This window comes from Barbus barbus (genome assembly GCF_936440315.1).
Source record: "Barbus barbus genome assembly, chromosome: 26".
In the NCBI taxonomy this organism is placed as follows: Eukaryota; Metazoa; Chordata; class Actinopteri; order Cypriniformes; family Cyprinidae; genus Barbus; species Barbus barbus.
The window spans coordinates 19,342,234-19,356,573 of NC_136754.1; the positions used below are offsets into that span (position 1 = coordinate 19,342,234).

Here is a 14,340-nt window from a genome sequence, read left to right on the forward strand (position 1 = left end):
GAGCTAAACAATCATTCCCTCAACAGATTTGTTAAAAAAATGGATTCATTCAGGAGCTAAACAATCATTCCCTCAACAGATTTGTTAAAAAACGGATTCATTCAGGAGCTAAACAATCATTCCCTCAACAGATTTGTTAAAAAAACTGATTCATTCAGGAGCTAAACAATCATTCCCTCAACAGATTTGTTAAAAAAACTGATTCATTCAGGAGCTAAACAATCATTCCCTCAACAGATTTGTTTGAAAAAGCACTGCTTCATAGCAAAACAATGATGCATTTGACAGGTTTGTTTAAAAACACTGATTCATTCAAGAATAAAACACCATTACTGTCTGTTGTTGCTTTGTTTAGATATTTTTGTTGGTGGAGCAAAAATAGACTAATTAACGGCAATGTTGTGTCTAAAATGGAAGTTGTTGATTATTAATTCAATGTTTATTGAATGGTCTGTTTTATAAAAACAAGTTCACATTTGCAGTTGTGCTGTTCATCTGAATATTCATAACAACAGTGGGACAACAGCACTTAATTGTGCAATATTTCTTCACAAGCAATAAATAAATAGTACTAATAGTAGTAACAGTACTTAAACACTAAATAAATTGTACTAAACTAAGATTTATGTTCTGCATTGGCATTATATTGATGCCACCACAAGAACATACAGGATTCAACATTCAAACGTTACATTACTTAGAATATTTTTCATTTCCTCACAGTGTATAAGTCTGGATAAGTTTGTGGGTCACATGGATGAGAATCTGATGACCCATCAGGCTCTGCACCTGCTGGGGAAGAATAAGTTCTGGGCGGGTCTGGTCTTCATGGACATGTACCCCTGGACCACAGAACTGCCCCGCCACGTCAAGTTCAAGATCCGAATGGACATTGATGCAGTGGAACGCACCAACAAAATCAAAGACAGGTAAGAAGTCATCCATAATTGTGTAGGATGAAACTGCCTCATTGCTCATCTGATCTAATAAGGGTTGTTCCTTATGTTCTTTAGGACTGAGTGACTGAAAAGAGACCATTAAACCTCTGAAATAGAGTCAAACTGAATCTATTTAATATTCATCTCAATCGCCAATTTTAAAGAAACCATTTTGGCATTTAAGACTTACTCATCAAAATCATAGTAAAAATGAATAATGAAGTTTTATGGCTTGAGGAATGGCAAGTAAATGTTTAAACTTATCTCATTTGAACTCTAATGTGATCAGGGCTGAGGGAACACTGAAGGAACATTTGATTATAAGTTCATGTCTCATCTTTCAGAGTACATGTTCTGATTCAGCTTTTATATCAAATTGATTGTGTAAAGAGAGAATAGAAGAGCTTCTCTTAATTGTTCATGTAAGGTGTTACTGCTCAACACACTATTGTTAGAGAAAGAGAAAGAGCAGGCACAATCATACATCTACGTGGAGCTCCAGTGTGCTGTGCCGTGCAAAATGACACCACTCATTACTGAGAGTCCCTCTGGAGCACAAAACTTGCCTGCAGGTGTTAGTCTGGTTAGATGTCACTGTAGCCGTCCTTCTTTGACACAAGACAAATATCCAAGGATCGAATCACGCTGTGGGCCTGTAGGTTCATTGTGTTTTCATTATGTGGGCATAATGCAAAGTGCAGCCACTATAAACAAACAACGTGAATTGAATTACAAATTGTGATTTTGCCACTCCTATTGAAATTTTAAGCATGTTTTATGAATTGTGGAGAAACATTTTCAGGCTTTTAGTATTGCAAAATTTCAGTATTATTATAAGAAAGCTTTGACTTTCTTGTGAAGCCTTCCCAGTAAACTAGGAGGTTGAAATGTCTGTCATGTCAAACTAGCCCTCTAACACTCTCTAAAGTTTCATGGTGCTGGAATATTTATATATCTCACTAACCCCCTGAAAGTACACATTTAGAGGCTTACAGTTGCATTAACTTTTATAGATGTCTTCCCAGTGAGCTAGAAGGCTGAATTTTAAGTATGTTCATCTGACACTCTATAAAGTTTTATTAGTCAGCTCAAGAAACATTTTGTGTTCTTGTTCTTGTTCATGTTTAAACCTTTTCTAATTAGCACCAAATAAATGTTTGCCTCCATTTCTCTTAGGTACTGGGACCCTGGCCCAAGGGCAGACCCTCTGGAGGACCATCACTACATTTGGGGAGGTTTTGCCTACCTGCAGGACATGATTGAACACGGAATCCTCAAGTTACACACAGGTCATGACTGGCCTTTAGGTGTTTACCTGCAGCAGATGCCCTACCCCTGCTATGTGGATGACATGTGAGTGATAGCTGAAATTATGTGGCCAGAAAGTGCTAACCTATCCCATAATAATATCATACCTGCTTAGAGGGATAGTGAAAATGCTGCCATCAGTTACCTTCATGTTGTTCCAAAGAATGTTGGTAACCAAACACTTTCCATTCCCATTGATTCCAAAATATCAATTTTCCATTGATGTTTTTTTCAACATTCAGTAGAAGTCGAAGGGACCTGACACTGTTTGATTACCAACATTCTTTAAAATATCTTCTTTTATGTTCCACAGAAGAAAGAATGCCAACAAGGTGTGTAAATGATGACAGAGTTTTCATTTTTGGGCATCTTCAAGTCCCATTTTAATGAAGTCAAGAAATTATCACATTTGACTCCATTCACATTATTTCATGGCATATGGTTCTCAATGAAACCTTGCAATTAAGTCCAATGGAACTTTTTTTGTTTTGTCCCATATCAAGGTTCATGCTGACTCTAAACCGCTGTTTCCCCATCTTCATGGTGCTGGCCTGGATCTACTCAGTGTCCATGGTAGTGAAGAGCGTCGTGCTGGAGAAGGAGATGAGGCTGAAGGAGACGCTGAAGGCCATGGGCGTCTCTAATGGAGTCATCTGGTCCACGTGGTTCATTGACAGCTTCCTCATAATGGCCACCAGCACTGCTCTGCTGACTGCTATTATCATGGTGAGGAGGAAATGTGATGACTGATGAACCATGTCAATTGAACTTTGTCCCTCTGAGCCTTTCTCAGATTTGTTGCATTGTGACCTCTGCTGGATGTATGTTGTTAGTACATATCTGTCATCTCATCATCTCATCTGTCACTCTCCCTTCTTTTTCTCTGTAACGTATTTCTTAGAATTTGCATGAACCATATCCTGTATTTCTGGTATTGCTACCTCATTTGTAGCAATACAAAGAAAGAGAGATGTGTGACGATAAAATTATTTACACTGCAAATAGAAGAATATCCTAATTTTTGTGCGTCTTTGTCCTCAGGTCGGTAAAGTGCTGAATTACACTGATCCCATCATCCTGTTTCTGTTTCTACTCACGTTCACGGTGGCCACTATTATGCAGTGTTTCTTGATGAGTGTGTTCTTCAATAAGGCCAACTTGGCTGCGGCTTGCAGTGGCATCATCTACTTCACCCTCTACCTCCCACATATCTTCTGTTTCGCCTGGCAGGATCGCATTACCAAGGAAATGAAGTTAGCTGTGGTGAGTCCACTATGCTGTTCCACTTCTCTTTTGATTGATCCAATCTCAAGTGCCAGCATTCAAAGTAACTGAAAACATTATAAAGTAGTGATTCTTCACCACTAGAGGGCCTCAGCAAACTTCTAAGAGGGACTTAAGGTGACTAAAAGTTTTACATTTAAATTAATCAATTATTATTATTAAGATAATTAAAGTCTAATCTAAATTAAAATTCTAAAAACATATACAATAATATTTAAATGGAAATGTGTAATAATAAATAATAATAAAAATAAAATAATATAACTATTTATTTTAATTTTCAATAACTGTTGTAACTGAAGAATTGTCACAAAATAATTGTGGTTAATTAATTTAGTATGTCAATACTCCCAGTTTGAAAACAAGCAGCTTTGTCAAAATTCCTGCAGAAATATGGGAAATAGTCCATATCAGAGGAGCCTTCGAATATTGTGTTGGACAACGTAGAGGTTCAGAACTACTGCTATAAATGTAATTAGCATGAAATCATGAAATTTCATTCAAAAACTATTTACATTTGGTAAATAATCTCAGTGGTCAAAATGGCTCTTGCCTGTAGTTAATATTTTGTGAAATGTCCCTCCTTTTCCAGAGCTTTCTGTCTCCAGTGGCCTTTGGTTTTGGGACAGAGTATCTGTCCCGCTATGAGGAGCAAGGCCTGGGGCTTCAGTGGGACAATATTCGTACAAGTCCTTTAGAGGGTGATGAGTACTCCTTCTTCACTTCCATTCACATGATGCTGTTGGATGCAGTTGTCTATGCTTTTTTGGCTTGGTATCTCGATAATATCTTTCCAGGTCAGTTTCTTTCAAATCACTGCACTGCATGTTACTAACAAGAGAAAATATGCTTTTGAATGTGTGTGTGTATGTGTGCTTACTTCTGTTTACCATTGGCTTTTCAGGCCAGTATGGCATTGGTCGGCCCTTTTATTTCCCACTGCAGCCCTCTTACTGGTTGAAGCTGACACCTCAACCCTCACAGATTCCAGATCCAGGTATGGTTGCTTGTTTACAGCTGATATTTACATCCATCTTGTATGATTTGATCAGAAGTTTACAGAATTAAATACAGGTGTGAATAGGGCCTACATTACATTCATTTTGTGAACTCACCCACATGTCACTGTAGGCCCTGAGAAGCCTGTGGTAAACAATGTGGAGAAGCAGAAAGATGTGGAGTATGGTGGCTTTTCGCCGGACCACAGGGAATGCAATGGTTCCCGCAACAGCAAACAATGCAAGCACAGGGAGAAACGAGAGAGGTTGGAGAAAGAGAGAGAGCGGGAGGAACAGCTAAAAACGCAGGAAGAGATTCAACGGGAGGAGATACAGCCTGTGCATGATGGTAAGAATGTCAGCTAAATTTTAATTGAGAATACCTTTTAAATTTCATGGATCAAATTCAAATTCCATCCATCTATCTATCTATCTATCTATCTATCTATCTATCTATCTATCTATCTATCTATCTATCTATCTATCTATCTATCTATCTATCTATCTGTCTGTCTGTCTGTCTGTCTGTCTGTCTGTCTGTCTGTCTGTCTGTCTGTCTGTCTATCTCAAAAGTCTTGTACTAATGGAAAACCTTTATTGTTTACATGTAATTATGCTAAATTACTTTGAACTGTGCATCAGTAGCTTCATCTACCTGAGATTTAAAATTTCAATTTATTAACTTGGTCTATTGCTGTAGCACGCATATAAACCTGAGCCTGTTATGTTGTCAGTTGTCTATCTGATTTAGTGTCCAAATGGTTATTTACCTGCAGGGAATCCGTTCTTTGAGCCAGAGTCGGAAGGTCTGTTAATAGGAGTGTCAGTGCAGGACTTGGTGAAGATATATTCGAAGTACTCAAGACCTGCAGTGGACTGTCTCAACATGAACTTCTATGAGGGCCAGATCACTTCTTTCCTGGGTCACAACGGGGCAGGAAAGACCACCACCTTGTGCGTTCCTACCGTCACTTTATCCTTTAATGACATTTAATGTCATTGACATGGAAACATAAATCTGTTTTGTGTCATTTGGACACATTTCTCACATGTGTACTTGCACTGTCATAGGTCCATATTAACTGGGTTGTTTCCGCCCACCTCTGGAACGGCTTACATATATGGTAAAGACATTCGTACAGAAATGGATGCCATACGACAATCGTTGGGCATGTGTCCACAGTACAACATCCTCTTCAATCAGTGAGTGATCTTGCTTGGAAGTAATATTGTAAATACTCTAGTCTGGTTGCCTCAAAAAATGCATATTTTGTTTTATTTCACTCAGCCTGACAGTAGAAGAGCATATTCTCTTCTACTCTCTGCTGAAGGGACGTGATCGCAAGGAGGCCATGCAGGAGGTTGAGAACATGCTGGAGGACCTGGGACTGCCTCATAAAAGAGATGAGGAAGCACAGAACCTCTCTGGTGGGTCTGAATGCGAACCTGACACAATAATCTGGTAATCTGTTGTTATAGGGTCTTAAAGTTTGCCTGCTGATGATCTGTGTTTTAGACAGATACTTAAAAGCAGGAGAGAGAGGGCACATTAAAGTTAAACTTCTTTTTTAGGGCTGATGTGGGTTGCAAATAAAGCAATGAAGCTTTCCAATAGTAAACGTGAAAAATGTGTTTATTTGCCCATTTTAATTTCTGAGATAACAATAGCACAATTTAACAGTGGTGTAATTATCCTGCTGCTTTATCCTGCTGTATGTAATTGTTTGTTTGTGAGAGAGTAAACATCCGGCACTAATGTCTATCAAGTCAGTGTTGTAATTGCGTTTCGACTCTCTCCATAGGGGGTATGCAGAGGAAGCTGTCTGTGGCGATGGCTTTTGTGGGTGGTTCTAAGGTGGTGATACTGGATGAGCCGACATCAGGAGTGGATCCATACTCCAGACGCTCCATTTGGGACCTGCTACTCAAGTACCGCACAGGTACTGCCACCTTCTGGCCAAGAAAACAATTTACACTGTGCAGCTGCTCATGCAATAATAAGATACAAAACTGATCTTCATGTTGTTAAATATCTATATCATTCACTTTCTCTCTCCCATGTCTCTTACACATGCACTTCATCCAGGACGCACAGTAATACTGTCCACTCATCACATGGACGAGGCGGACCTGTTGAGTGACAGAGTGGCCATCATCTCTAAAGGGAAACTACACTGCAGTGGCTCTCCTCTCTTTCTGAAGAACTGCTTTGGAGTGGGTTTCTACCTCACGCTGGTGCGTCGCATGAAAGACCAGCGCAAAAAAGAGGTGAGAGACTGCAAAAGGTCACAATGTTGGTGATTAAGGCAAGACACCACCATACTGTCACCATAATGGAAATCACCATACTTCCCTTGATGATTAAGCACATAAGCTGTTTTGTATTACAAGTTTTCTGAAATGTTAGGTTTAAATATTCAAATAAGGCATTATATAATTAAATATGCACTCATTTGCATACATTTCCAGCACAGAAATCCATCAAAATATAGATAGAAATAAAACTGTAACTGTGTTTGGTGTTGTTTGTAGGATTTTCATTTATGGTATTTACAATCCACAGCTTTGAATGTGCTTGTTGGGAGTGCTTTGACTGTAATGATCTTGATACCATTGTTACTATAGTACACAGACACACTACATTTTATATGGACAACACAGGTTTTAGTCCTGCTTGAAACACCGAATTTTAATAAAGTTTGCCACATAGCTGGTTGCACAGTTGCTGCAGACATGAATCGTATCTCAAAACTTGATTATCAGGTGACATTTTACACCACATATTTACTATTTTCATCAAAAGCACAAATGGACAGCAATCATCCTTTCTTCTCTATTGTCCAGTTGCCATGTATATTCAAGTGAAACATGCACAGATAGATCTATAATAAATCTATGATAAATGTATAATAAATACTGCAACATTCCATAAAAATAAGGGTTAGAGTTGTTTGTACATTTTGATTTTATTGTGTCTATAAAGCTACCAAAAAACAGCTTAACAACTGCATAATTTTGTATTGGCAAACACTAATCACTTTTTCTTCCCAAAATGTTAAACTACAATAGGTCTATCTAATACAAGAAGAGGCAAAACCCCAAAGATATCATTAAAAAGCTTGGACTGTGTTTCTTAAGTGTGATTTGAATGTGTCCTATAAGAGTTCTTTGACTGTACTCTGCAGAATGAGTGTGACTGTGCATCTGAGTGCTCCTGCACCTGCTCCACCTGCACTAGATATAAAGAGGAGAGTCATGCATTACAGCCTGAGAGAATACTGGACGGTCAGTGTACTAACACCTCAACATATACGGTGATATAACAGCCTCTTTAGTCTAATTTTTTTAAGAACAAATCTTTTTTGCTATCCCATTACACAGGGAACGTTGAGACCATCACTACTCTGATTCATCACCATGTACCTGAGGCGAAGCTGATTGAAATGATTGGTCAGGAGATGACCTATCTGCTGCCAAATAAAGGTTTTAAATATCGTGCGTACGCCAGCCTTTTCCGTGAACTGGAGGAAACGTTGGGTGACATGGGCCTCAGTAGCTTTGGCATATCTGACACCTCACTAGAGGAGGTTAGACAACATTTAATTTATTATGCTAGCAACCATTACTATCAGTGACAACTCTCTATAGACTTGATATATTTATATAGCTGTAATGTTTATAGCTGCATTTTCAATGTAAGTTTAAATCAGTTGCAGTCAGTTGTGTCCAGTGTTTTTGACTTACACTATTATTTTTTTTGTTAATTAAAATAAAACTGTATTAATATTATAAATATTAGATTAACATTAAGATGAGACTTAAACTTTAAAAACAATGTAAAAACTATAGCTGAAATAAAATTGTTGAGTAAGTTGAAGCACTAAAATGACTAAAACTTAAATAAAAATAAAAGAAAGCTACATTGAAATATTTACAAAAAGATTCAATAAAATGACAAAAAGACACAACAAAATAACTAACATTTAAAGTCAAATTAAAATGAAAACTGAAAATAAAAAATAGAAGCTTATTCAAAATATTAATAAATACAATAACTGTATATAAATAATACTAAAATAACACTGGTTGTTACTGTGCAGAGTTTTATAGATAAGTTTGTGCTCACTGATGCTTTAAGAAACTGTGTTGTGTATATCTAGATCTTTCTGAAAGTTACAGCGGACGGAGAGGCAGCCAACAGCTCTGTCACACCAGGTGAATATCCTCATATTACTTATAGTTACAATCATAATTACAGATAAGTAATACAGACATTTTTGTCTTGTATTTTTAATAAACCAGTAGTTTATAACACTGTTTGACTGTGTGGTCGCCTACTCCCTCAGAGCAATGGATGCTACAACAAAGGAAAGACAGAGAGGCTGCGAGTAATGTTGAAGGTGAATTGAGATCCCAGATCTCAGATTTGCTTAGCGCTTATGCTAAGAAGCTAACAGGGCGCTATAAAGGATTGGACTGACATGCTATGCTTTTTGTAGAGCTAAAGCTTCTTGAGATACGGTAGCTCCTGGCAGATCCCAGTCCAGCCTAGACCAGTGTGAATTTCCATGTTGGTCCAGACTGGTTTGTACTGATTAGTGCTCATGCGCCAGTCAATGGTGCTGGTTGATTGGCTGAAAATGGTTCCTGGTTAAGCTAGTAAAGCGATAGGGTCTTGCTTGTTAAAGAAACGAATGCAAGCTTTCTGGTTTAAAAGTTTGTGCTGGTCAGTTGTCAATGGTTAATTAGCCAGGTGGGGACAAAGCAGCAGCCTAAATATAGGCTTAATGCTTTGGACCAGTTATGCATTTTTTGCCAAAGGTCTAATAATGTTACATCCATATCTGGTCTGGTTTACAGATGCTAATGGTGTAAACCCACTGGAGTCTGACAACAGTGCTGGTAGAGCCTCCGGGCAGGTTAAAGGCTTTAGTCTTGTGCTCAAGCAGTTCCACGCTCTTCTGGTCAAGAGATATCACCATGCCACACGCAGCCACAAAGATTTTCTTGCACAGGTAAGGTGACATTTCCATTTAAACACAGTGTTAATTCATGTTCAAGGGATACATCAATCAAAAATTCTCATTCTGCCATCATTTACCCACCCTCATGTCGTTCCAAACCTGTATGACTTTGTCTCTTCTGTAGAACTTAAAAGCACAATTTAAAAAAAAAGTGTTTTTACCACTTATTAAGTAGCCAGTAAGTAGATGTTTTCTTTACATTTTGCTTTTTTGTAGATTGTTTTGCCAGCCAGTTTTGTCCTTATTGCTTTGGTCTTCACTATGATTGTCCCACCATTTGGAGAGTATCCCAGTCTGACCCTCACTCCGTGGATGTATGGACCACAGTTTACCTTCATCAGGTGAGAGTTGTTCTCAGAATCTGACCCATAGTCTGTATGTTTTCATGGGAAATGTGATTGAAATCCTTACTGTCCTTCTGTGTCTCAGTAATGAGCAGCCATCACATCCTAAGATGAGGCACTTCATACAGACATTGATGAAGGAGCCTGGCATGGGAACACGCTGCATGGCAAATCAGCCTTTGGAGTAAGTTTTTTCCCCCTGTACTTCTTGGTGTCACGAGTCTGATCTGTTTTTGTTTAGTTATGTCTCTGTCAACCTGCCTAGTTTGTCCCAATGATTATTAGTTAATTAGTCCCGCACCTGTTTCTGTTCTCCCGTGATTATGTTCAGCCTTTATAACCTGAGTTCTCCCTTGTTCCCGTGTCCGCTATTGAATGTGTTACACCTGACGTTTTCTTCAAGTAAAGCTTATTGTTTTGATATACCTGCCTGCCTGCCTGTCTTGTTTGCATTCCTGGGAGCACACACGTAACAGAATAGCGGACCGAAACAGTATATTTAGCGGCATTTTTCTTTTGTTTATTGAGCCACTCATCGCCCCGGAAACTGTACTCGACGCGACTGACCAGGTGTGTGAGCCGGCAACATCGTGCGACGTGGGAGTCTTAGTGGAGATCGAGGGAATGGATAAATCCCCAGCCCACACTTCCACCACTGAGGGTGAGCAGCTACTGGTTTCTGGAAACTATTTTGAGGAACTGTTGGACATCTTCGAACGGGATCTGATTGACTGGTTTGAGGAGGTATTACCCAGTCCTGAATCTCCCGTGTCTCCGCTGGTCCCGTCCAGCCCTGAATCTACGCTGGCTCCACTGGTTCCGTCCTGTACCCCTTCCTCAGCCAGCTCCTCGAAGAATGTCTTGAAGGTCCCTCCCAGCCTCCCTCTCCCTCCTCCTCTGTACCAGCCAGCCAGTCCATTAGTGCTCTGCTGCCTCAGGAAGGCCCCTCAGCTCACCCTCAGCACGCCATGTCCGGTGGATCGGTTGAGCTTCGGGTCTCCCTGCGATCAGCTACCTCGGGGTTTTTAGGATCCCCAGTCCTCGCCTCCAGCCTGCGAGACCCGGACTCCACCTCAGCCCTCCGATCCATCGGCTCCACCTTGGCTCCCTCGTCTCCACCGAGGCCCCTCATTCCGCCAGCTCCGCCGGGCTCCCTCGTCCCTCCGGCTCCGCCTTGGTCAGTCGTCCCCCTGACTACTCGACGGAACTCCACTCCTCCAGCTTCGCTTCATCCCTCCGTTCCTCTGGCTTCGTCAGGTTCCTCCCCCCCTCGGCTCCACCTTTGTCCTCGGTCACTTCGGCTCCACCGCGTCATTCGGGATCCCCGCCTCACTTACCTGAGCCGCCGGCTCCGCCGTGGCCCTCCGGTCCATCGGTGTCACCCGGGCTCTGCGGCTGCTCAGCTCCATCCTGGGCTCCTACTCCACCAGCGTCATCTCCGTCAGTCGGCCCCCTGGTGTTGGTGGTTCCATCCCCACCATGGCTCCTCCCGCCGTCGACTCTGCCATGGGCCGCCTTCTTGGCTGACTTCTGGACTACCATCTGGCTTCTCCTGCTCCGGGCTCCTCCCTGGCTCCTCCCACCCTCCACTCCCCCTTGGCTCCATCCCTTGGACTGTTTTTGTTCATGCCCCTGGTCTGTGTCACGTCTCCCTCCTACTCCATGCCCGCCTCCTGAACCCCCACCCTCCCTCCTCTGTTGGACTATGTTTTTCGGCACCGTTCCGGGAGGGGGTGAACTGTCACGAGTCTGATCTGTTTTTGTTTAGTTATGTCTCTGTCAACCTGCCTAGTTTGTCCCAATGATTATTAGTTAATTAGTCCCGCACCGGTTTCTGTTCTCCCGTGATTATGTTCAGCCTTTATAACCTGAGTTCTCCCTTGTTCCCGTGTCCGCTATTGAATGTGTTACACCGACTTATTGTTGATATACCTGCCTGCCTGCCTGTCTTGTTTGCATTCCTGGGAGCACACACGTAACACTTGGCGTCAACTCAGTGTTTGTAATGTGATATTGTGTTGGAGCAGGCTGGTTTAGTTCTTAGCTAAGAACTCTTTATTGGCAGATTTAAAATAGTAAGCATACACTGTTGGACTTTTGTATATGTGTGCACAGGAGCCTCTTTACCTGCCTAAACACAAGTTCTGATTGGGAAGTTCCTCCAGTTTCTCCTGAGGTCGAAAACATCTTATTGAGTCCCGAGTGGGATACAAGAAACCCCTCCCCTTCCTGTGAGTGCAGCACTGATACAAAGCTCACCATGCTGCCCTTCTGTCAGGCTGGAGCTGGAGGACTGCCGCCACGCCAGGTCAGCATCTAAGATGGAACTGAAATGCTTAATAGTGCTCATGGAGGTAGTTGGTTTAGTGATTTTTTTTTTCCATTTTTTTTTTTTCGCTCTGATGTAGAGGAAAGAGCCAACAGGGGACATTTTGCTCGACATGACAAACAAAAACATCTCTGACTACTTAGTGAAGACTTACCCCAAACTCATCAAGACCAGGTGAGCTTATAAAATCTACAATGTGTTAGAAGTATCACTACCGTTTCATTTTATATAACGACTGCTGTTTTTCCTCATATGTAGCTTGAAGAGCAAATATTGGGTGAATGAACAAAGGTAAGGTTTCTGTCTTTTATATTTAGTTGTATGTTTGATGTGATTGCTGACATGAAACATTTGAGCAGTTGTCAATTTTAACACAGCTGTTGAAAACTCACATATTTTAGTCAAATAATTTCTTTCTGCATAATGTCTCAAGATTTAAATTAATTTAAGTCAAAAAAGGAAATTGTCTTTTTTGTGACATGCTGATTTTTTTAGCTATTTTTCTGTAATTATGCATTTATTGTGCAATTATGCATTGTTTGAAAATTGAAATTTGTACTTTTAATTGTGGTATTGCATGACCGTTTAGAATGAATTAGTAGAGGCACAGTACAAACAGATTAAAAGAGATGGCTAACCAGTCACAAAACCTGCATGAGTCTATTTCCCCTAAAAAAAGTTTCAGTTGTATCCTAAAATGTTAATGCAATGCTAGATGTGTTATACATCTGCATTTACAACACAAATACACTAGTGTTAAATGTTGCTTCATTAAGTAATTTTTTTTTCCACAGGTATGGTGGTCTCTCTGTTGGTGGACAACTTCCGATTCTTGACGTTGATCCAGAGGAGATTCGGGATGTTTTTTCCCAGCTTGGACGGATGATGAATATTACAGGGGTATGATATTGTGTATACTACACAGAAACGTTAATGAGATTTTGATGAGAGGCATTTAAATATGTTATTTTATATTCTGCTTGCATAACATATACACTGGTGAATGATTGCTTATCTTATCCTTAGGGCCCCTATTCAAAGTCAGCAATGAATGAATTAGGAACATTCTTGCATTACATGGAGAGTGAGTACAATGTTAAGGTATGTTAAACCAAACTGTATTTTGGACACTTAAGCAAGTCTTAAAAATCTCTAAATGTAATTGCATTATATAACAAACTATTAAATACTTAACATTTGCTCCCTTGTCACAGGTGTGGTATAACAACAAAGGCTGGCATGCCATGGTCTCCTTCATGAACGTAGCAAACAATGCCATTCTCCGTGCTTACCTGCCGCCTCACGCCAATCCATCAGAGTACGGCATTACTGCCATCAACCACCCGCTCAACCTCACCAAAGAGCAGCTCTCAGAGGTCACTGTGTGAGTGTCAGTTGATGATTTTGATGAATAGGCCCAGTTTACATCATCTTCCTTGAATGGCCAACATGTTTTGTAATTCTAATCACTTGTCAATCAATCAAAAAGTACATTCACATTGGGGTTGGTACATTTTTTTTATGTTTTTGAAAGGAGTCTCTTATGATTGCCAAAGCTGCATTTATTTAATCAATTTTAATTAATTTAGTGAATTATTATTACAATTTATATTTTTATATAATTTATGTATACATTTTTTTTTTGCAACATTATACATATCTTTATTGTATTTTTTTTTAGCAATTTAATGCATCCTTGCTGAATAAGAGTATTAATTTATATATAAAAAAATCAATCTTACTGACTCCGAACTTTTGAACAGTAAAGTATGTAGTGAGGAAATCAGAAACCCTGAAATCTTATACACATTGTTTCAATTGTTTATCATACATAAGTGTATGGATAATGTTTTTAAGAAAATCATATAAAGTCTTCTTGTAGTGAGTAAAATGTTGCTTTTCCTTTTGGACAGTCTCACCACGTCAGTGGATGCAGTAGTGGCCATTTGCGTCATCTTTGCCATGTCCTTCATCCCAGCCAGCTTCATCCTCTACCTCATTCAGGAACGTGTCACCAAGGCCAAGCATCTGCAGTTTGTTAGTGGAGTCAGCCCTCTGGTCTACTGGGTGGCTAACTTTTTCTGGGACATGGTGAGATTAATCAGCGTTGTGTGT

At 40.1% G+C, this 14,340-nt stretch overlaps 1 protein-coding gene across 1 annotated transcript in view; it reads left to right on the forward strand.

Moving 5' to 3' along the window:
• LOC306845907 (retinal-specific phospholipid-transporting ATPase ABCA4-like) overlaps positions 1–14,340 on the forward strand; it is a gene marked incomplete at its 5' end in the record, with an annotated part of 42,454 nt that overhangs the window by 16,319 nt on the left and 11,795 nt on the right. The window contains 26 exons of the mRNA XM_079378921.1: positions 724–929; positions 2,115–2,291; positions 2,750–2,972; positions 3,288–3,509; positions 4,123–4,327; positions 4,435–4,527; positions 4,662–4,877; positions 5,305–5,482; positions 5,600–5,731; positions 5,817–5,956; positions 6,331–6,468; positions 6,615–6,796; positions 7,714–7,813; positions 7,910–8,115; positions 8,689–8,743; positions 8,875–8,928; positions 9,389–9,543; positions 9,769–9,893; positions 9,982–10,080; positions 12,012–12,204; positions 12,305–12,399; positions 12,484–12,516; positions 13,020–13,125; positions 13,252–13,326; positions 13,440–13,609; positions 14,139–14,316. Of these exons, the coding sequence (XP_079235047.1) occupies positions 724–929; positions 2,115–2,291; positions 2,750–2,972; positions 3,288–3,509; positions 4,123–4,327; positions 4,435–4,527; positions 4,662–4,877; positions 5,305–5,482; positions 5,600–5,731; positions 5,817–5,956; positions 6,331–6,468; positions 6,615–6,796; positions 7,714–7,813; positions 7,910–8,115; positions 8,689–8,743; positions 8,875–8,928; positions 9,389–9,543; positions 9,769–9,893; positions 9,982–10,080; positions 12,012–12,204; positions 12,305–12,399; positions 12,484–12,516; positions 13,020–13,125; positions 13,252–13,326; positions 13,440–13,609; positions 14,139–14,316 (3,756 nt within the window). The remainder of the gene's footprint in view (positions 1–723; positions 930–2,114; positions 2,292–2,749; positions 2,973–3,287; positions 3,510–4,122; positions 4,328–4,434; positions 4,528–4,661; positions 4,878–5,304; positions 5,483–5,599; positions 5,732–5,816; positions 5,957–6,330; positions 6,469–6,614; positions 6,797–7,713; positions 7,814–7,909; positions 8,116–8,688; positions 8,744–8,874; positions 8,929–9,388; positions 9,544–9,768; positions 9,894–9,981; positions 10,081–12,011; positions 12,205–12,304; positions 12,400–12,483; positions 12,517–13,019; positions 13,126–13,251; positions 13,327–13,439; positions 13,610–14,138; positions 14,317–14,340) is intronic.